Source organism: Trachemys scripta, chromosome 4 (assembly GCF_013100865.1).
Source record: "Trachemys scripta elegans isolate TJP31775 chromosome 4, CAS_Tse_1.0, whole genome shotgun sequence".
NCBI classification, from domain to species: domain Eukaryota; kingdom Metazoa; phylum Chordata; order Testudines; family Emydidae; genus Trachemys; species Trachemys scripta.
Genome location: NC_048301.1, coordinates 109,906,462 through 109,926,606, shown reverse-complemented (window position 1 = coordinate 109,926,606; position 20,145 = coordinate 109,906,462). Strand labels below are relative to the sequence as shown.

Here is a 20,145-nt window from a genome sequence, read left to right as displayed (position 1 = left end):
CCCCCCCCCAACTCTCCTGAGTACCCAGCCAGTGCCTCAATTACAAGCCCAGCCTCCCTCTCATACAGCATCGATGTCTCCCTCTCTGTTACGCAAGCAGTGCGGGCAGTAAGGAGAAAGGGGGCACCAGGCTAATACGAGCAATTGCTGCCCTTTCAGAAAAGTGATTGAAGTGGTAGCCTGTGTCTAAGCTGACCCCTTGGGAGTGTGAATGTCAGAGGGGGCTGACGCTGGGTCTGGTCAGTGCTGCATGAGAACTTGCTGATTGTGCCATTCTGTGGTGGCGTATCTCTGCCAAAACCCTTCATTCCAAAACCACATTAAATACTCAAGGCTTTTTTCCCCTCTAATGTTCTGGATGAGCTGTGTTCTTGGAAGTTAAAGATGTTTTGTCTTTTTGCCACTTGGTTTTGCTGATGTATCAAGAACATAACATTTCATGGGGTCAAGGTCTGTTATGTGGAGGGACAGATCGGATGAAGCAGTAAACTCCCACAACCCCTTCCTGCAATATAGTTGTGGCTCCCCTGGGTAGCCTTTGGAGTTGGAGAGTTAACTCACTAGTGTGCATGAGGGGAATATACTTAGCATCTGGATTTCATGGCACCCAGCATGCTGCTGGTGAAAGGTGGAGAATACAGCAAGGGCATGCTCACCATTTGCCACACACCACCTTGCCACCCTGGGAAAGAGTGCGTGAGAATATGAGAAAAGGGCTATAGATGCTCATACACGTTACACTGCTCCAAAGCCCACCCTGACAACTCAGTACAAAATCAGGTCCTCAAACTGCACAGCCCTATCTGTTCTCCCTCCCCCCTTCCCCCCCCCCATCCAATCTCACAGAACTACCCCAGTAGTTACTCAGACAGATATAGCCCAGGGACTTCCCTTACAGCCTGCGAGGGATAACAACATATAGGCCATGTGCGCATCTCCCATAAGTCCCTCATAGTGTTCCTATCCTGTTAGGCCCCTCAGACTGTTTCTTGTGTGATTCAGCACTCTATGGACTCTTCCTCCTTCTATCATAAAGCAACACTGTCCCAAGCCTGCGCTTGTGGTGCTTTAACCACTTGTCAGTGCCAGTATCCTGCTGGCACCAGAGCAGTCCCATGATGGTGCAGCAGGTAAAATATTCAGGGGGAGATACACGAGGAGGGTAAAGTTTGTGCTTCAATGAGCAGCTCTTCCGGCCCTAGTGCCTGTAGCAGAGGGGACTGAGACAGCAAAGGCATTTCTTGGCTATTCTTAAACCAACAAAAGCCACTTTCTGTAAAATTGCTAAATATCTGACAGTACTAAACCCACCCAACATGGCCCCTATTTGTAATGTCAAGCACAGTCTGGGCCTTGTAGCCACAGGCTCCACGGGAGCTGTAAAGGGGACCCTGGGAGCTGTAGTTCCTTGCCTAGCTCCCTACCTATAGAGCCAGCCCTGGAGCAGGGAAAGAACTAAATTTCCCAGCAATCCCTTGGCAGCTATCATCAGGAAAGGGAGGGGGAGGGAGTGAGGTAGCTGAGCCATGCTGCAGCTTGCTGTGAATGGAGAGCTGGCTGCTAGAATGGGGTGGCACTGTGAGTGGGGAACAAGTGTGCCCAGCCCAAGGAGTAGAAGGGGATATCTGGGGCAAAGCCTTCAGAAGACTTCCCCAGACTGGATTAGGGATATTGGTGTGACCTCACCTTGCAGCCCCCAAAGAAGGAATTGGGTGGACTAAAGGAACAGTGCACCTCTCTATCTGAAGCCTAGCAAGGGAGGTATGTGGATCCCACTAGAATTTAAAATGAAAAGTAAGGGAGGGGAGGCTCTGCTAGAGGACCTGGGCAGCTTTAGATACAGTACCAGGCACGTAGGAGGATTTCCACTTCTGAGCCATGGAAGCAGAAATTGACTTTTCCTTTCCAGATTTAGCTAATATTCAGAAAGGGAATCTAGCACCTGCCGTCCAGATTTGAACACCCTCAAAATTCAGGAGTGCTCAAGCTCAATTTGGGCAGCTGTTACTTCATTTCTCCCAAATCAAATATACTGATCCACTGTAACTTGCTGTAGAAAAAGTAGGATAAAATTGAGCAAGAAATGCTTCCCAGTGGTTATTAGGACTGGAATTGCTATTTTCAATAGCCATTGCCTTTTTGTTTGGTTTGTTTGTTTAAAAGGAAGACCGTGATGTTGCATTGGCAAATTCCTCATAGCAAGAAAGAGTGGAAGAAAAGAATAAAGGCACCTCAACTTTTCCTCATTTATGTAGGACAGTCTTATAATATGCATCCAGATATCCCCCAATCACACAAGCTGAAAATTGTTACACTTTACTGCAATTCTGTAACCATATGGGAACCAATCCTCTCTGTGTTGTGTGCACATCCAAAATTCCTGTTGAATGACCCGCCGTGGGAGCAAGTTACCAGTGACCCAGGGCTGGGACAGCAGGAGGGTGGAGGTTGGGGGGGAGCCCAGGGCTGGGGTGGAGGGCAGCCAAAAATTTTTTTGCTTGGGGCGGCAAAAAACCTAGAGCCGGCCTTGCCACCAGCCACTAAACATTCCTCACCCTGCTAGGTTGGGCCTGTTGCTTTCCTTGTGTGCATCCAAAGGAATTCCATGGGTCTCCCTTTATTGGGGGGGAGGGAGAGTGGGGGAGTTTGAGAACACAGCCCCTTCCAGTGCCCTTGGTTGATGGCTCCATTTCAGCAGGAGCCAAGTGAGATGCATGACAGTTCCAATTCCTAGCAATGAACATGGAAAGAAGCAACCAACCCAGTCTTCTCCGGGTGTGCGCTGTATCTGTGTGCTACACAAACAAGGGCAGGGCCAGTAGGATCCCGCTATGAGATCAGCTGAGGCAGCAGGTGTTTGGGAGAGGAGACCTAAAAGGAGGGAAAAGGGTCCCAGAACTAACTCCTGGGCAGCTGAAATAAATGTAGCTTGTAACATGCCTTGGAGGGGAGCCAGAGATAGATCCTCCTCCACAAAAGAGGACCCTTGACTGAGACACCTGGCCCTGCCCCAATCGTGGCTGCTCCTAAGGACTGAGAGCTAACCTGCCTAGCAGGGCTGTCACTGCTGGGTGGAGAGGGGATCGCTCAAGGACTCAGAGCCTAGATCAGGGGTCGGCAACCTATGGCACGTGTGCCAAAGATGGCACACAAGCCGATTTTTAATGGTACGCTGCTGCCTGTCAGGGTCCCGGCCGCCGGCCCTGCTCAGCCCGCTGCCAGACCCAGGCCGGCAGCGGGCTGGGTGGGGCTGGCGGCCGGGACCCTGACAGGCAGCAGCATGCCATTAAAAATCCTGCCCGGCCCAGCCTGCTCTTCTCTGCCCCCCGCTCTCTCCTGCGGGGGCAGGGGACAGCAGCTTGGTCCTGCCGGCTGCTGCTGCAGGGCAGCCTCCACCGGCAGCTAAGCTCCCTCCTCCCCCAGCGTGCTGGGTTCCTGCCCCTTCTCCTCTCCCTGCCTGTGGCCAAACAGCTGATTGCCCTGGAGAGGGAGGGGGAAAAGCAGAGCCGGAACTGCAGCCGCAGTGTGCTCGCTACTCCGGAGAAGGGATGGGGCCTTGGGGAAGGAGGGTGGAATCAGGGCATATCCTCTCCAGCCGCCTGCCATGAGCCGCTCAGGGCAGGGGGCTGAGGGTGTGAGCGGGAGTCATGGGGATGCTCCCAGCCCTCTGCCCTGACTCCTGAACCCCCCACGACCCCAGCCATGACTCCGGCACTCCCCACTCATACCCAGCTCCCCCACATTTCATGCCCTGACTCCTGCACCCCCTCACATGCCCTCAGCCCTGACTCTTGCACCCCCACATCCCCACCCCCACCCTGAGCACCAAACAGAAGCTCTTGCACACGCACCCCCCACACACACACACATTCCCACCTGCATCCCTCACACCAAATGGGAGCTGCCCAGGTAAGCGCTCCACACCCAAACCTCCTGCCCCAACCCTGAGCCCCCTCCCTCATTCTAGCTCCTGACCAGACCCTATACCCCAACCCCCAGCCTGCTCCTTCACCCTCAGCTCTGTGCTCAGTGCAGAGAGAGAGGAAGAGAATGGGCTAAAACCAGGGAGAAGGTAGGTACTTACTCTATGTGGGCAGGGCTGGGACCCCAGACCGGCAGCAGGCTGATCGGGGCCGGCAGCCGGGACCCTGGCTGGCAGGAGCCGGCGGACAGAACCCCAGGCCGGCAGTGGGCCGAGCGGGCCGGCGGCGTAAGATCAGCATTTTAATTTAATTTTAAATGACACTTCTTAAACATTTTGAAAACCTTGTTTACTTTACATACGACAATAGTTTAGTTATATAATATATAGACTTAGAGAGAGAGAGAGACCTTCTAAAAAACGTTAAAATGTATGACTGGCACGCAAAACCTTAAATTAAAGTGAATAAATGAAGGCTCGGCCCACCAGTTCTGAAAGGTTGCCGACCCCTGGCCTAGATTATAATAGGCTGTGTAGAGCAAGGCTGTGTTTGCACAGGAGTAGTTTTGGCTAGAGATGGGCACCGTGGCAAAGGTGCTTCTGCAGTTGAGCCTGAACTAGGAACAGTCAGTAGCAGTCAACCAGAGAGCAGGGTGCATAGGCCCGCATATAGGTTCCTTTTGATGAGAGTCCCACTGCACCATCACCTTTGCAGCAGTCAAACACCCTTTTTTGGAGATGTTACTTTATACTGCCACCTGCAGGAAAGCATCTGCTGCTTCACCCTGGCTACAAAACCACTGGCTGTGCCATGGTCTACAACAGCAGCTCTCAACCTTTCCAGACTACTTTACCTCTTTCAGGAGTCTGGTTTGTCTTGCGCACCCCTACGTTTCATCTCATTTAAAACTACTTTATTTCAAAATCAGACACAAAATACAAAAGTGTCACAGCACACTATTACTGAACAATTGCTGACTCTCATTTTTACCACAGAATTATAAAATAAATCAATTGGAATATAAATATTGTACTTACATTTCAGTGATTGTATATAGAGCAGTATAAACAAGTCATATGACATTTTAGTTTGTACTGACTTAGCTAGTGCTTTTTATGCAGCCTGTTGTAAAACTTGGTAAATCTGTAGATGAGGTGATGTACTCCTTGAAGACCTCTGTGTTACCCCTAGGGGTATGTGTACCCCTGGTTGAGAACAACTGGTCTAAACTCTTAGTATACTACTGTCATGACCTAGAACCCTATGGTACTAGGCACTGTACAAACACTGAACAAAAAGATAGTCCCTGACCCAAGGTAGTCAAACATTCAACAACCTCTCATATTGTAAAGCAGACTTCTCTAGCTACTCTCCTTCTGCCTTCCCTTCTCCTCCCCCTGAAATTGTGGGGTTAGCATGTCTCTCCATCTCTGGCTGTACAGGGTGACCCTTCAAATGAGCTGCTGCCAGGATAGGGAATGGTACCCAACAACTGCAGCCAGCTTCAGGCTGGGGATAAAGGAGGACTGTTTGTGAAATACCAGGTGGAGTCGCAGGGCCCTCCCTAGTGACTTGTAGAGGCTGGGTTCACTAATCCCCAGGCAGCGCCCTGTGCAGGGGTCATTTATTGCTATTCCATGCTGTGTTTTCCCCCCTGAGTTTTGTCTGTTCCCTCTTTTATCTCTCTCCCACCTTGCTATTGCTGAGTCCTGCACGGTCACCGAGTTCCGCATATCTGGTGTGTCGAGATGCCAGCTTCCACTCAGTAAACACCACCCAGCCCATTCGCTAATTGCGTTGCCGTAGGAGCCATTGCATGCATTGCCTGTAAATACCGTTGGGGAATCTAGCGCCTCCTTGAACTCTTACTTTTAGGCCCTCTGACTCAGAATTGCCCTGCAAACCTAACAATAAAAAACCTGGGGGAAAGCAACACCCTGGGCTATCTCAGAGGAGTATGCTGTGCAGCCCAGAGTCCCGATCCATGAGATCACCTGGTGGGCAAAAGCACTCAGTCCAGGCAGGAGTAGGAACCATGCAGGTGAACTTGTTCGCCAGGGCCCTGGGAGCCTGCTGGAGAAGTTCAGCATGTGCTGTGTGTTCCCCAGTGGAAGTAGGTGAAAGGCCATCTGTGGAGAAGGAATTTTTTCTGGCCTGTTACATAAGGACGTTAATAATAGTGACAGCGGGGGACTGATGTGAGCTGTGCAGAGATAAGCCACTTGTCTCCCTTCCAGCTAGAGAGAACAAAATGTAAAACGTTTTCTCCTGCCTCCCCTCTCCTCTCCCCCACCCCCAACATCCAACCCTCCCCGGCATTGCACAGCGAAAGATCCACCCTTGTTATGGGCCTGGCTGAAAAGGGAGCCAGAACTTGTGTCCTGTTATGGGGCTGGGCTGACTTCCAAAAGGTCTTGCCGGTTTCTTGTTATTATGCTAGTCTGCTTTCAGCCTTGCAGTCCTTTTAATGGACTGCTCAATGGAGCTATGTGCGTGGGCATTTCCCTCTTCCTACCAGTATCTCCTTAGTCTTGCTTAGGTTCTGCTCTAGCAAGCTATTTGTCATCCAGGCATTCCTTTTTGTTAGTCACCTGCCCAGACAGAAGGGTCTCTTACATTGGGGCTGACCCTGCAGTTCTCTGCAAGTCAATGGGAGCCTTATCTGAAAGATTACAGGTTCCTGCCTCTTGCTCTGCAGAAGTCTCTTCCGTCTTACTGCTCTGTCAGCCTAGCCAGTAACATATCCCTTTAGCATCTGGATACTGCTTTCTGGGCCATCACAAAGGTCCATTATGGGAGTCATCTTGTTCAGTCTATGGTTGTGCAAAAGCTAAAGGACGCTTTGAATTGACCCAGTTAGCTAGATCTGAACATGCCAAAGCTGTCTCTCCATCAAGGATAATTAGCAGTAACCGTTGCTATTAAAAGAATATGGTTATTGTGCGCAAAACCAGAGAACCCTCCTATTCCACTCCTATGCCAAAGCTAAACCTAGCCAGCCGATGGGTTCCTTTAAAATGGGCACATATGTGACTTTTACCGCTAAGCAGACAAATTGGCAGCAAAGAGTCTATGCTTTAATTTGTTTTATCTCCCAATTATCCACCAGTAGGCTTCTGTATTTACTAACTCATTTGTTTTAAAATCATTAGATGCGTGGTTTATAGGAATGCTCGCAGTACAGACTTCCTTGCAAACTAGTCATGGTGAATGTAGCTTAGGTTATGCCACCTGCACTGTGATTGGTCACCTGACTGTCACCGTATCATTTCTGCTCCTTGTTTGGATGGCTCCCAAGCCCCCAAAGAGCACTGATTACGGTTTCTGGTGCAAATACTTTTGAATCCGTATTCACAAGGGGTGACCTTTTTCCTGTCTCCACAAACATTCTTGTGTGACTAAAAATTCTCTCCGGTGAATAGGCACAGAAAAAAACAGTTAGAAAGAATCACGAACTCCCTAGATGGGAAGTCATGGCTGTCAGTCCAGCCACCGTTAGTGAAAACTCTGTTTGTAGTACTCTCCTGGCTTGTGAGTGTGTGCAATAGGGATGCAGAGCGTTGATAGAAACTGGCTTACGGAGGGAGAGGTGCGGGGGGAAAAAAACCCTATCCATCATTTATGTCTCCTTCCCTCCAGAGGTACGTTGATGGAGGGATTTCGGACAACTTGCCGCAATACGAGCTGAAGAACACCATCACGGTGTCTCCGTTCTCAGGCGAGAGTGACATCTGCCCCCGGGACAGCTCCACAAACATTCACGAGCTGAGAGTCACCAACACCAGCATCCAGTTCAACCTTCGCAACCTCTACCGCCTCTCGAAAGCCTTGTTCCCCCCAGAGCCTCAGGTGAGCGCCCTGTTGGGGCAGCAGAATGCTGACTGTGCACCGCGGTTTGGTGGGTGGAGCTCTGGATCCTATGTTTGCATTGACATTTAAACCCCCAGAGTCCATCCCATAGCCATTTAAACAAGCTACACTAGTGTTCTTCCCCCTGGGAAATCCTGAATCCAGGCGCTGGTGGAAACCCTGAAAATATCCTCCTGCGGATGGCTTTTGATTTAATTGGCACCATGCAAGAAATGGGTACCACTTCTGAAGAAGGATGCACATGCACTCAGGACCAATCCGCCCCTGCATTTTAAAAGCCAGTCTGGAACCTTCAGGCATAAGCATCATCTTGCCATTGGTGACTCAGAGTGACTGCCCGTCAACCAGGTGCTAGGCACTGTCATTTTTGAATGTGCTTGTTTGGTACAAGCGCCATGGATAGCTTGGACAGTGTGAGCTCTCTCTCTCTCTCTCTCTCTCTCTCTCTCTCTCTCTGATTCACATGCGCTGCCCACCCCCCTCCCGTTCTCTGGAGGGCTTTATAAGGGCAGATATCCAGTGGACCATCCTGGCTTCTGTTGGTGAAGGATTCCACAACTTACCTACCAATCAGAGCAGCTTACCAGGGAGGCCAAGAGATACTTTTAGGGCTATGTATCGATGTGATATGCCCACTGTGACCTTGGGTTAGAGAGAGCTGGCTCTTGAGGTGCAAATGGCCATGCAGGTGGTGCCTCCTTTCACATGGTGTCCCCTTGCCCCCAAGACTGTTTCTGAACCTTCCCTCCCTCCTTTGCTGCTCAAGTGCCAGGGTGGGGAGCAGATGAAGAGGTTGGCAGGGATGAGTTTGTGGGAAGGGGAAGGATAAGCAATGAACCTCCTGATCAGGTGGGGCAGGAGGGGGATAGAATTCTTGCATTTCCTCTAGAAATCCCAGCCCAGGGCTGAGATCTGCACCACACTCCACCTAACCAAACAACCTTGCGCTCCAACTCCCCCAGTGACCCACTCTGTGTCTCTGTGCAGGTGCTCCGGGACATGTGCAAGCAGGGCTACCGGGATGCGCTGCACTTCCTGAAGAAGAATGGTAAGGCACCAAGCTACCTCCTTGCAGTGACTGCATTTTGCTTACGTTAAAGGGACACTGTCTGACTTGGTTAACCCCTTATGTTCTGGGCCATGGGGTTTAACTGTAAGTTGTTGGTGCTGGGGAGGGATATACAGGAAAACTCAAGGCCAAATTGATTCCTAGTGTAACTGCAATGAAGTCGGGGTTACAGCAGGTGTGAATTTGACCTCTGACGCTTCAAAGCCTGTAAGCAATGAAATAAACGAAAGTGTGTCTCGGCACTTCAGGGAACAGAGCTCTAGTATCTTCTGCCTTGATGCAGTGAGACGCTTCTGCTCCAACTTTACTGGCATCCTGTGTTAACACTGTTTTCATGGCACGCTGCATGTGCCTGTGGTGCCACCTTGCGGCCAGCCTATAGCAGATCAAGCTTACTCATTCATTTTGTCCTGTATGCTTAGCCCCCCACCCGTGGACGTTAAGGAAACAAAGGCAGTGTCTCTGTTATGTTACTGGATGACGCTGCTCTGGGTAGGGTGACCAGACAGAAAGTGTGAAAAATCGGGACAGGGGATGGCGGGTAATAGGTGCCTATATAAGAAAAAGCCCCAAAAATCGGGACTGTCTTTGTAAAATTGGGACATCTGGTCACCCTAGCTCTGGGGAGAAGCTGTGCTTTCTGCCAGCACAGTGCCTCAGTATGGGAGGCCTGCACCAGTGAAGTGTGGTTACACTGGTGCAAATGACCTTCATGTAGGCAAGGTCTGCCAATGGTGAAGTTACAAGTAGGTATAGTCTTGCAGGGTGGGCTGGATCTGTGCCATATAGTAAATCGGAGAGGTTTGGATTAAGCATGGGTCTGATGCACCTGTATGGGTTTGGATTCTGCCTATGGTTCGAGTATATAGCAATAAAAAAGGTGAGAGCAATAACCTACGGTATTTCCAGAGTGTACTGGGAGGCGTTAGCTTATCTGGCTGAGAAAAGCACTCCAGCTTCATGTCGCACCCTAGGTGAGCAGGTATCTAATATACCTTGCTATGCATCATAACACAGGTAGCCAAAATGGCTGCCCGCGGTTGGAGATAGAAGGCCTATTTCATGGCTGTAATGTTAATCCACCCCCTCTTGGTATCAGATGAGGTGAAATCTAGCACTTCAACCAATCGACAAGCAAAACAACTGGCTAAATTGCCACAGTCCCACCACTCACCTTCCCTCCCCAGGTCTCCTTCACCGCCCACGGCCCTCGCGCCCTCTCCTTGCCGTTGAGAACTCTTCAGGGGAGAGGGACCCAGAGGAGGAGGAGATGGGAGCTGAAGACCAGCTGAGGGAGAACGCTGCCCTGGCTGCTGTCGAAGATCACATCTTTGAACACCTGCCACCCAGACTGAACCAAGGTATGGTCCCTAGGGGGACAGTCCAGACTTCTAGCTGCTCCAGTGAAAAACTCTCTCCTCTCTAAGCTGACCAGCATAGCTCATTGGCCTGTTGGGATGTGAATGTTGCTTGTTGACCACCATGTTAGCTAATGTATCGCGTATTGAACCGGAGCCCTTCTCAGCTTAAACCTGGAACCTCTACACCTTGAGCTAAAAAGCCAGGGTCTGTAGTTGAGAGCCATAAAAGACTCGGATTCTGTATAGACTGGGCATCGGGGAGGCGGGGTGGGAGGTCATGTGCAACACATCCTGCCTAATGGGTTATGCTTGCACACCACCTTCTGGGGGACCATAGAGACTAAAATTTTAGGTTGACACAGCTATAGCACTTCAGGTTGTGAAAACTCCACACCCTCCGGCACCGTGGCTGCGTCAGCCTAACTCCCAGTGTAGACACAGCTAGGCTGATGGAATAATGCTCCCATTGACCTACCAACTGTCACTCAGGGATGTGGTGTTCCTACCCTGCGGGAAAAACCCCTTCTGTCACTGTAGGTTGCTTCTATGCTACTTAGCTCTGCCAGGAGAGTCCCTGTAGTATAGATGTGGCCTAAGTGAGCTGGAGCGGGAACTCGCCTCCCCTTTGTGGGAGGGAGGGAAGGAGGTTTCTGGATTTTGCGCCTCATGAGCCAGGTGAAGCCAAATGCTTGAACTCTTTGTCTCCTCGTTTGGAACGGCACATGCTCTGAGTGAGACTTTCCCTGAGGTGAGGTAATTTTTGAAGTTCATGTAGCACTGGGGAGGAGGTGGTGGACAATCACGCTGCATTTGCCAGGTGGCTGGTCTGACCCGTGTTGTTCTGTCCTCAGCCCTTTTGGAAGCTTGCACTGAGAGAAGGGGCCTATTAGTTGGCATCACCAACTTGTTGCCTGTGCGCTTGGCCTCTGCCATGATGATCCCGTACACGCTGCCTGTGGAATCAGCTGTCTCCTTCACGGTCAGGTAAACCTCCCACCTGTTTGCTTGGTAGCACTGTGTAACATGTGATGTGGCCAGTCGGGCATGGATATAGGGCAGGGCTAGGATCTAATCCAGCCCTCCTGTGTACAACAGCTGCCCAGGACAGAGACGACTTCAATTCCTATCAGTCACTGTGTTGGGACTTCAGCCACAGCCCGTCTGACTCACTAGGTTGAAGAGAGCTAGTTGCGTTTGGAAACTTGCTCTGAGAGTTGTAGTAAACTTCCCTAGAGCAGCTAATATGGGAGTGGAAGGATACAAGAGCGAAACTAGGGTAGAGAGGGGTGGCGTTAGCATAGTCCCATCCCTCCTGATTGTTCATGTGGGGGTGGGATGAGTCCTAGAAGGTTTAACATGCCATTGTGGTCTGATTGGGGAAGGGAGGGAGAGGAGGATAATTTTGGATTTGAATTTTGACCCCATTTTGCCACCCTAGGGGGAAGGGGAGAGCAACAAGTCTCAGTGGTTTGTTGGTATTGGTGTAAAGCACTGACCCACAGTATGAAAACAGTGTTTCTGGCTGGAAGAAGGCAATAGAGGCAGAGGAAAACCACTTTCCAAACCTTTAAGAAGGCTTACATTCAGGGATTGAATAGGGAATAGAATATTGGGAATTCAGGGATTGAATAGGGAATAGAATATTGAATGTGAAGTGGCCTTTCATCTCTTAGTTACCTCCTCCATGGAGTTCATGAACTAAAGTTGCATGAGATGGCAACATATAGGAGCTGCTGACTGTCATGCCTCAGGGGTGAAATCCATGTATATCTTGCTGCTCCAGGCAAAACTAGGGTGTGCTTCATCAATGAAGTGGGGGAAGCGCCATCATTCAAGTCATTTGATATGAAGCTTTGGAAAATGGTCGTGCATTGGCCCTGCTGGGCTAGGACTAGAGGGTCTGCAAGATGTTTTCCAGCTCTCATGTCTGAAGAAGTGGCCTCTCAGCTAATTGTTCTCTTTCTGTCCCTCCTCTCCTGTTCAGGTTGTTGGAATGGCTGCCGGATGTCCCTGAGGACATTAGGTGGATGAAGGAACAGACGAGTAATCTATGCACCTATCTCATGAGGGAAGCCAAGAAGAAACTGGGAAGCCATCTCTCAGCCAGGTTCTTCTGCTTTCCTCCCAGCCCTCCCTCTGCAGCCATCTAGGGGTGGGTATGGCCTGTGGGAGGGGGGGGGACACCCATTTCACCTTCTGCTGTGTCACTCTTACTGAATCGACTTGGAGCAAATCAAGAGACCTTGTCTGTTGGGTTGCTTAGTCCTGGGGTAAAGTTCCCTCCTCCCTCCCAGGATGATACTGTACTGAAACGTTCAGGTACCAAAGCAATGGGCGTGGTATAAAAGCCGTACTCACTTGTCCACCCAGCTCCATTTCATAGAAGACGCAGGTATGCCCGTCTGCGTGGCAGTCGCCAGCTTGAGGACTCTGGAGCCTCAAAGCTTCCTCTGAAGATAATTCAACTCAAGTGGCCGTTTCTGCTTAGAGGCCTATGCCTGGAGTAGCATGGGGCAGTGCCAGGGTATTCCAGGTCAGAATGGAGTACAGCTGGGTGGGAAACCGGTTTCTCGTCCCATGAAAACTGTGGAGATTTCAAAAAAAAATTCCCATTCTGCATTGGGACAAAACCGAGGTGCGTGTGACTGTGAGAGACACCCCCCGACCACCTCCCATAACAGCCTGGTGAGGAGGATGCTCATCTTGGATGTGGGAAACCGAGGTTCAAGTCTTGGCTCGGAATCAGGCAGAGCAGCGACTTGAACGTGGGTCTCCCAGTGGAGTGCCCAAAACACCAAGCTGTTGGTTCTTCTGGGATACAGCTCTTTCTCTGTCTCTGGTTTTATCCAGAAATTCTATCCTGGACTTAGGAAACCGTCCCAACAAAAGTTTAATCGAAACTGACTCCCATGGAAAGTTTCCGTTTTGACAAATCTGGACTTTCCAACGGAAAACGGTTTTGCCAAAAAATTCCCAGCCAGCTCTAGTGTTGAAATACTTGAGGAGAGCTCCAGCATTGCTTGTCTGAATTATGGCTGGCCAGTGCCCCGCATGGGCCAGTATGTGGGCTGAGGTTGAGGTGAGAATATAATACTTTATCTAAATAATATTCCTTGTGGTATGGAAAAGCCTAGAGGTCACGAAGGAGATCAGGATTTCATTGTGCTCAATGCTGTATGTACACCTAGTAAGAGTCAGCCCCTACCCAGAAGAGTTTAAAGTCTAAATATGCAAGATAGACAAAGGGTGGGAGCAGAAATGGATGAGTACAGAGGTGGAGTGATTTGCTCAAAGTCACACAAGCAGGTTGGTGCCGTAATCGGGAATAGAATTTAGGTCTCCCAACTCTCTGTCCGGTGCCCTGGCCACTGTACTGTGCTGTCTGCGTGTCCCTACCCCCATGTATTTAAGTTGTAATCCATGTTCATTGCCTTTCAGGCTTTACTACCATTTTGAGCTCCGAAGGACCCAGAGCCTACCAATCCCCTTGGCCTCTACCTACAGCGAGGCGCTGCCCCAGTGGATGCGAAGCAACCTCTCCCTGATGGACGTTAAGACGAAGTGGGAGGAATATCAGCGCCAGCTCATGCTGGGATTGTTCTGCATCAACGTGGACATGCAGGCCTCCATCTTCCCGCCGGAGGGGCTGCAGATGAGACACTCACCGGCAGACTGTGTGCAAGAGAGCCTGCCACTCTTCTGAGCCCCCCGCCGCAGCCAGGAGGAGGAGGGCGGGTGGGGTCAGACCTGCATCTCAGCAACCTACCACCTTTGAATCTTGCAACCCTGTGATGGGAGCTTCCTCATGAACAAAGCAGTGGCATCCAGTGTAGCCAATTGCTATTTGCCTGACTGGGGAGGGGCACAGTATTAAAATCAACACGTTTGCTGATGATGACCACTTAGAGCTGTGTATCAGCACCCAGCATGGGGGAGGTGGCAGTCCCTGGCTGTGCTGTAACGGTTCCAATGGGCTCCTCCAGGAGACATACCTGGAGGATGTAGCCTAGATCAGGATGTAGCCCATGCTCTGGCGCTTGTTTTAATTGTCTCCGGTTTTAGATCTACACATTTGTGGCTTTGTTTGTTTGTTTTTTTGTTTTAAACAATCCAGCACCCTGTGGCTCTTCACTGTTTGTGCTACCAAAAGGTAAAGCAGCCCATAGTGCCAAAGCAGCTATCGTATGGGCCCAAACCCGCCCCTCAACTCTCCTTCACTGGAGCCAAATTTTGACCTCTGTCCTCACTCAAAGCCAGCTCTGACCCTGCTGCTGTTAATGTAGATTTCATTGGCATTGGGACTGTAGAGTCACAGGAGAGAACTGGAACTTGTTGCTCTAAGCTTCCTTCATCTCTTCTTGGTTTCTCTTGCCTCTCTCCTTTAGGGATCTTTGTCTCCATTGGGCTGCGGAGGCCTGAGATCTGTACTGATAAAACTGGCTGGGAATTTTTATTTTTTTTTTGGGAGGGGGAGACATGAGATGTTCAGCTGAGATTTTTCAGGATTTAGGTGCCTGATTCCCATTCATTTTAATTGAACTAGCCTTAGGTGGCTTTGCAAAATTCAGCCTTCCTTCCCTGGATTGGCCCGATGGCTGCCGTTGGGGAAGGAATGCGAAGGGCTTGTAGGAAGGCCAAAGGTGAAGACTGCACAGTGCATGTTGTGTCCAAGTGGCTTATGGTGGAATGTCACAGCAGGTGCCCAGGAGGTGGTTATCTGGAGGGGGAATGGGTTCCAGCTCCACGGGATCATGGAGCCGGAGAACCCTGAAACCAAATTCCCCGCTGGCGCAAACGGACGGAATTCCGTCGTAGCCAGTGACGTTGCACCTGTGTATGCTTGTGGTGAGTTTGGAACTTAGTGAAGGAGCTGACGTTGGATGATGCAGATTGCCAGTCCCAGAGATGCCGCTGTGTCAGCAAGCCAAGCGGGAGCTGTGTGCCCCCCATTCTGACCGAAGGTGGTGCTGCCCTGAAGGTGACAGTATAGTGTGAGCAAGAGGAACAAGGAAGTTGGGGAGGTGAAGCAAGACGTGCCAAATCCGTGTGCAGGCCGCTGTATCTTTATTTTGTCATTTAAAAGATGAGTCAGTCAGTGAGGTTATACCAGAGCTGAACTCTGCCCAGTGTTTGGAAGGGTGCTGCCTTGAAATAGGCAGTGTCCCAAGGTAACCCAGTAGCATTCCATTGCACATATGCTTCTAGCAAAGCTGTTTCTTTGGCATGTTCTCTGTGAGAGGATGGGCGTCTAGTCCCACCTGTTGCTTGACTCACTTCTCAGGGGGAGGGGAGAGATGGCTTCCAGTGGGGATTGTATGTACTGAAAAAGCCAAAATCCTAACACTGTGACTGTGTCTGTGACACACAACCATCTTCAAGGTTCCTCTCCTTGCAATGCCTCTGGCTGTGTGGGGCTTCTTTCTACCTCTGCTAGCACAAACAATCTGCAATAGGCCAAAGCAATTGCATGTGGCCTCTTTTGGGAGTAGGGACGCGGGGTGCCTAAAGTTCAGCTATATACTGTATACATAGAATAGTGACTCGTACAAGGTTCTCAAATGCCACTTCGTAAAGCAAAGGAGATGCACCCAGAAACTCTGATGATTGGCACGTGATAAATAACTAACAGCTAGAAAGTCCGGGAGAGCACCCGTGTCCTGGACCTGATGAGAAAAGGTGTGTCTCTTCCTGAAGGTGAGGTTGCATGCTGCTTGCTAGCAGCCATGGCCTGTGTGATACGCTTGGTGTGGGTGGGAGTGTCTGCCTCTACCAAAAGGAGCATTGCTATAATGTCTATAATGACATGCACTATAGAGACCTTCTGGCAGAAAGCAGCCAGGCGCTCACCGGGTAACTACAGCATTCATTTTGTGATTGCCATCTGCAAGCAGGACTCTGAGGGTGGAGCGTCCCTGGTGGTGGTGGACCTGTCTGTTCCCACAAAACACTGGTCTGGAAACAAGCTTGTGTGATTTAGAGTGTCCCCTTGCCAACCTTCAAGTGACACTACCTGCATAGTGCAAGTGCCTGCTCAGTTGATGAAATGGGCCTGGTATTTGTCTCTGCAATAGTCCAATCTAGCCAGTTTTTCCCCATTCTGTATTTGTGAATTTGTTTTTTCTTCCCTAAGCATAGCACCTTACATTTGTCTTTGTTTAATTTCATTTTGTTGTCCATAGCCCAGTTCTCCAATTTATCAAAATCCCTCTGAATTTTAGCTCTATCCTCCAAAGTGTGGGCAATCCCCCCTCCCCCGTGTTGTGCCCTATATCATTCCATTAATCATTACTCTTTGCAATTGTTTAACCAATTATGTATCCACTTATAGTAATTCCACTGAGCCCACATTTCTCCGGCTTACCTATCAGAATGTCACGTGAGACTGTCAAAAGCCTTGTTGAAGTCCAGGTATATTATGTCCATCGCATTCCCCCTAAAACCAGTTACCCTGTCAGAGAAGGAAATCAAGCTGGTTTGGCATGATTTGTTCTTGTTATATCCATGCTGGCTGCTAGTTATTACCCCTTCATCCTCCAGGTATTTGCAAATTGAATGTTTTATACATTGCTCTAGTAGCTTCCCAGGTATCGAAGTCAGGCTGACTGGTCTATAGTTCCCCGGCTCCTCCTTTCGCCCCCTTTTTAAAGATGGGCACTACATTAGCCCTTCTCCAGTCTTCCAGGACCTCTCCTGTCATCCATGAGTTTGTAAATATTATTGCCACTGGATCTGAGATTTCTTCAGCTAATTCCTTCAGTACCCTCAGGTGAACAGCATCAGGCCCCATTGATTTTAATTAATTCAAATTGATCAGAAGATCTCAGACGTGTTCTTTACTTATCCCGATCTGCATCCCTTCCCCTTTATTGTCTATGGTAACTTGGCTAGTCGTCCGGTCACATTATTTTTTGTGAGAAGACTGATGCAAAGTAGGAGCAGCTCTGCCTAACTATCCTCTTCTGATACCAGCTGACCTTGTCCAGTGAACAGCTGACCCACACCATCCCTGATCTTTCTTGTATGACTGACATATTTGAAGAGCCCCTTCTTGTTATCTCTAACATTCCTTGCCAGCTCTAACTCATTCTTTGGTTAGACAAACATTGATCAGCCCAAAATCTGAAGTGCCCAACACAAGAGGACACTTTGAACTATTGCGTGATGCACATCAAAGTTGGTTTCTCTCAAGCCAAGTTTTCAAAGCCCTTGAATGTGGTGCTGCTGGTTCTAGTCAGCGTGTGGCTTTAAGAAGTGAGAGAGAACCCTTATTACATTGAGCCAATCACCTGGGATCCCATGCAGGGTACTTGCCTACAGCAGATTGCTAGTGCTTTGTCTAATGTCTTGAGCCACGTAGCTTCCACCACTTTCACACCAAGGTTGTGTGTCTTTGAGGGTCCTTTTTGCTTTCTGTAATGTCAAGCTTATTAATATAGCACCTTAGCCCACGTGCACAAGAAAATAAATATACTTATGTAAATACCACTTGCTGCTTGTAATGAGGCACGTAATGAACTGATGTATATAACCAATGACTAAATTATGTTGTGCTGTATAGTTATTTTATGTTATGCACAACACTGCATGTCTTCTGAACCTGCTCTGTAAGCCACAATGAATGTACAGTATGCTGTGTTTTTGTGGTGTCTGCCTCAATGCTAATATTATTGCAAGTGGCTGTTAAAGGGGAGAGGATGCCCAACTCTTCTCTGATACTCAGTGGTCCTAGGGATTGCTCCCTTCTGGAAGATCATAGGGGGCCAGAGAAACTTAGCACTCTCCAGTCACCTAGGTCATCCCTCTGCCAATGCAGGGCTGTTACCAGACTACAATAAAGAGTCTTCCTGCTTCTGTCTGGTTTTCTAGGACTTCAGTGATGAGACTTCCAGCACTTCCCATGGGAGAAAGGGCTCTTGTGTTCACAGGGGTGTGTGGACAAGGTTCCTGCTGTCTGCCTTGCGCAGTCCTCTCTAGTCAATGCTATGTTGAGCTTGCACGCGTCCCATGAGCTCGCCATTCAGAGTGCATAAATACATTTTTCTCAGGCAAGAGCTGGCATTTGATTTAGGAGGAGATAAGGAAACAATGGACTAGCTTGGTCAGTCACATGTATCTGCCAGTTCAGCACTGTGCTGGACTCCACCGCGTGCCTTCTTTACACCGTGTTGCCAGCCATTCCTTTCCTTGTCGCGCTCCCCTTCACACTCCCTACCTCCCCCTTTCCACTCTCCCTTTGGAATCTGCCTTTCTGAATGCGGCTGCAGAGAGTTGTTTCTCAACATGCTTCATATCAGGGAGGGAAACGAGAAATCTATCTCACACACACACACACCCTCTGTGCAGGGCTCCACTACAGTAAAACAGTCTCTAATCCATTAGCACCCTCACCCTGAACTGATACACTCAGGCCTTCCACAAAGTGCAGGGAACCGCAGATGCCAAGTACAGGTCTAGAAATAAAACTTTTTCTGTTTCAGTGTTTCACTTGCAGTGTATAGATGAGAGCTCTGTATGCCAGCTCCTCCTGAGAGCTCTCCTGCTGATGAGGTGTGCTAGTGCAGAGTATGTAGAGTACTGCAGGAAGTCAGAGCAGTGATTAGACCATAAGCAATTGATTTATTTACACAGCAATGTCATTAAGTAGCACTCAGTCACTTGAACGTTCAGCATTAACATTTTGATGCCTTTTTTTCCCCCCTCCTGTTCTTGTTTTCTAATGTTTTTTGCTGAGGAAAGTGTAACTATTTATTTTGGCAAAAATATACCTCTAATAAAAACTTTCTAAAAATTCTCAGCTGGGGTGATGGCTTGCTTTCTTCCCATTTCTACTAAAAGTTTATGAAAGATTTTAAATGCACTCCAAGATATACATTGAAAACTTTGGGCTACACCCAGTTCATCAAGTTCTAGGCAGCCTAATGGGAGCCACTCCTCTTGAGTGCTTTGGAGGCAGTGTGGCCCAGTGGCTAGTGCACATGTGACTGGGATTCAGGAGACCTGGTTTCTACTCCCAGCTTTTACTAATGCTGTGTGTGGTGGTGGGGGGGGGGGAAGTTGTTAAGAATAAGTGGGGGTGTGGGAACCTGGGGCAGCCTCCCCCCAGAATGGCTGCTGCTTCCTGTTGTTTTGGGGATTGGCTAAATGGCTCTTTGGGATACAGCTCAAACTCATTTGACATAGAAAGTGTGTGAGAGATTGTGAGGTCCTTTGGCTCCTGCTGCAGAGAGAGAGCCCAGATGCAGGTCCTGTTCAGCCTCTGCAATCCGCTAACTGGTGCCAATTGCCAGGCTCTTCAAAGGGTTGAAAAAAATTGTAATGAAAGCTGAGAGTCCCCTTTACATTTCAACTTCCCCTGCTTACAAACAAGGGAGAAGAGGGAGGTTTCAGAGGGGAAAGACAACAGCGCTGCTCCTTCCACTGAATGGTAGATGCCAGGAGTGAAATCTTAGCTTCACTGAAGTCAATGAGTGTTTTGCCATTGACTTCAATGGGGCCAGGATTTCACCCCAAGGTTTAATAAGTGATATCAATTCTTGTGATATTTGGAGTTTTAGCTTTTTAAAGACCCAGCTCCTGGAGTCATTTGATTATATTAGATTCTGACCTTTCTTTTAAAGGCTCTAGCACTCTGGTGGTGGAGAAAAGTTTGAAAATGTGATCTGAGTATGTCCGAAAGGCTCCATGTTTTTGTTTGTTTGTTTGTTGTTTTAAGGCAAAAAAAAACAAAAAAAAAACTTGTCTGGGTTAAAATAATGAGGTTATTTTAAAATATCTCATCATTTGTGGTGGCCTGACTCCTAATTTTCAAACACTTGAGTTTGCCAATACTGACAACAGTAAAATAATTTTGCGCACTTCATGTGTTAGAGGGATGTGCAGGTTCAAGATACAGCAGTTGCAGGGGGCGGAGATTGGAGCCATA

At 49.1% G+C, this 20,145-nt stretch overlaps 1 protein-coding gene across 2 annotated transcripts in view; it reads left to right on the top strand.

Moving 5' to 3' along the window:
• PNPLA2 (patatin like phospholipase domain containing 2) overlaps positions 1 to 16,730 on the top strand; it is a 51,156-nt gene extending 34,426 nt beyond the window's left edge. Inside the window, exons 4-9 of one of the 2 annotated variants that reach the window (XM_034770354.1) lie at positions 7,563 to 7,772; positions 8,781 to 8,841; positions 10,050 to 10,223; positions 11,075 to 11,207; positions 12,208 to 12,330; positions 13,662 to 16,730. In XM_034770354.1, coding sequence (XP_034626245.1) covers positions 7,563 to 7,772; positions 8,781 to 8,841; positions 10,050 to 10,223; positions 11,075 to 11,207; positions 12,208 to 12,330; positions 13,662 to 13,926 — 966 coding nt within the window. In that variant the 3' untranslated portion in view covers positions 13,927 to 16,730. Of the gene's footprint in view, positions 1 to 7,562; positions 7,773 to 8,780; positions 8,842 to 10,049; positions 10,224 to 11,074; positions 11,208 to 12,207; positions 12,376 to 13,661 lie in introns of both variants that reach the window. The other variant, XM_034770355.1, reaches the window with a different exon arrangement.
• Positions 16,731 to 20,145: the final 3,415 nt, after the last annotated feature.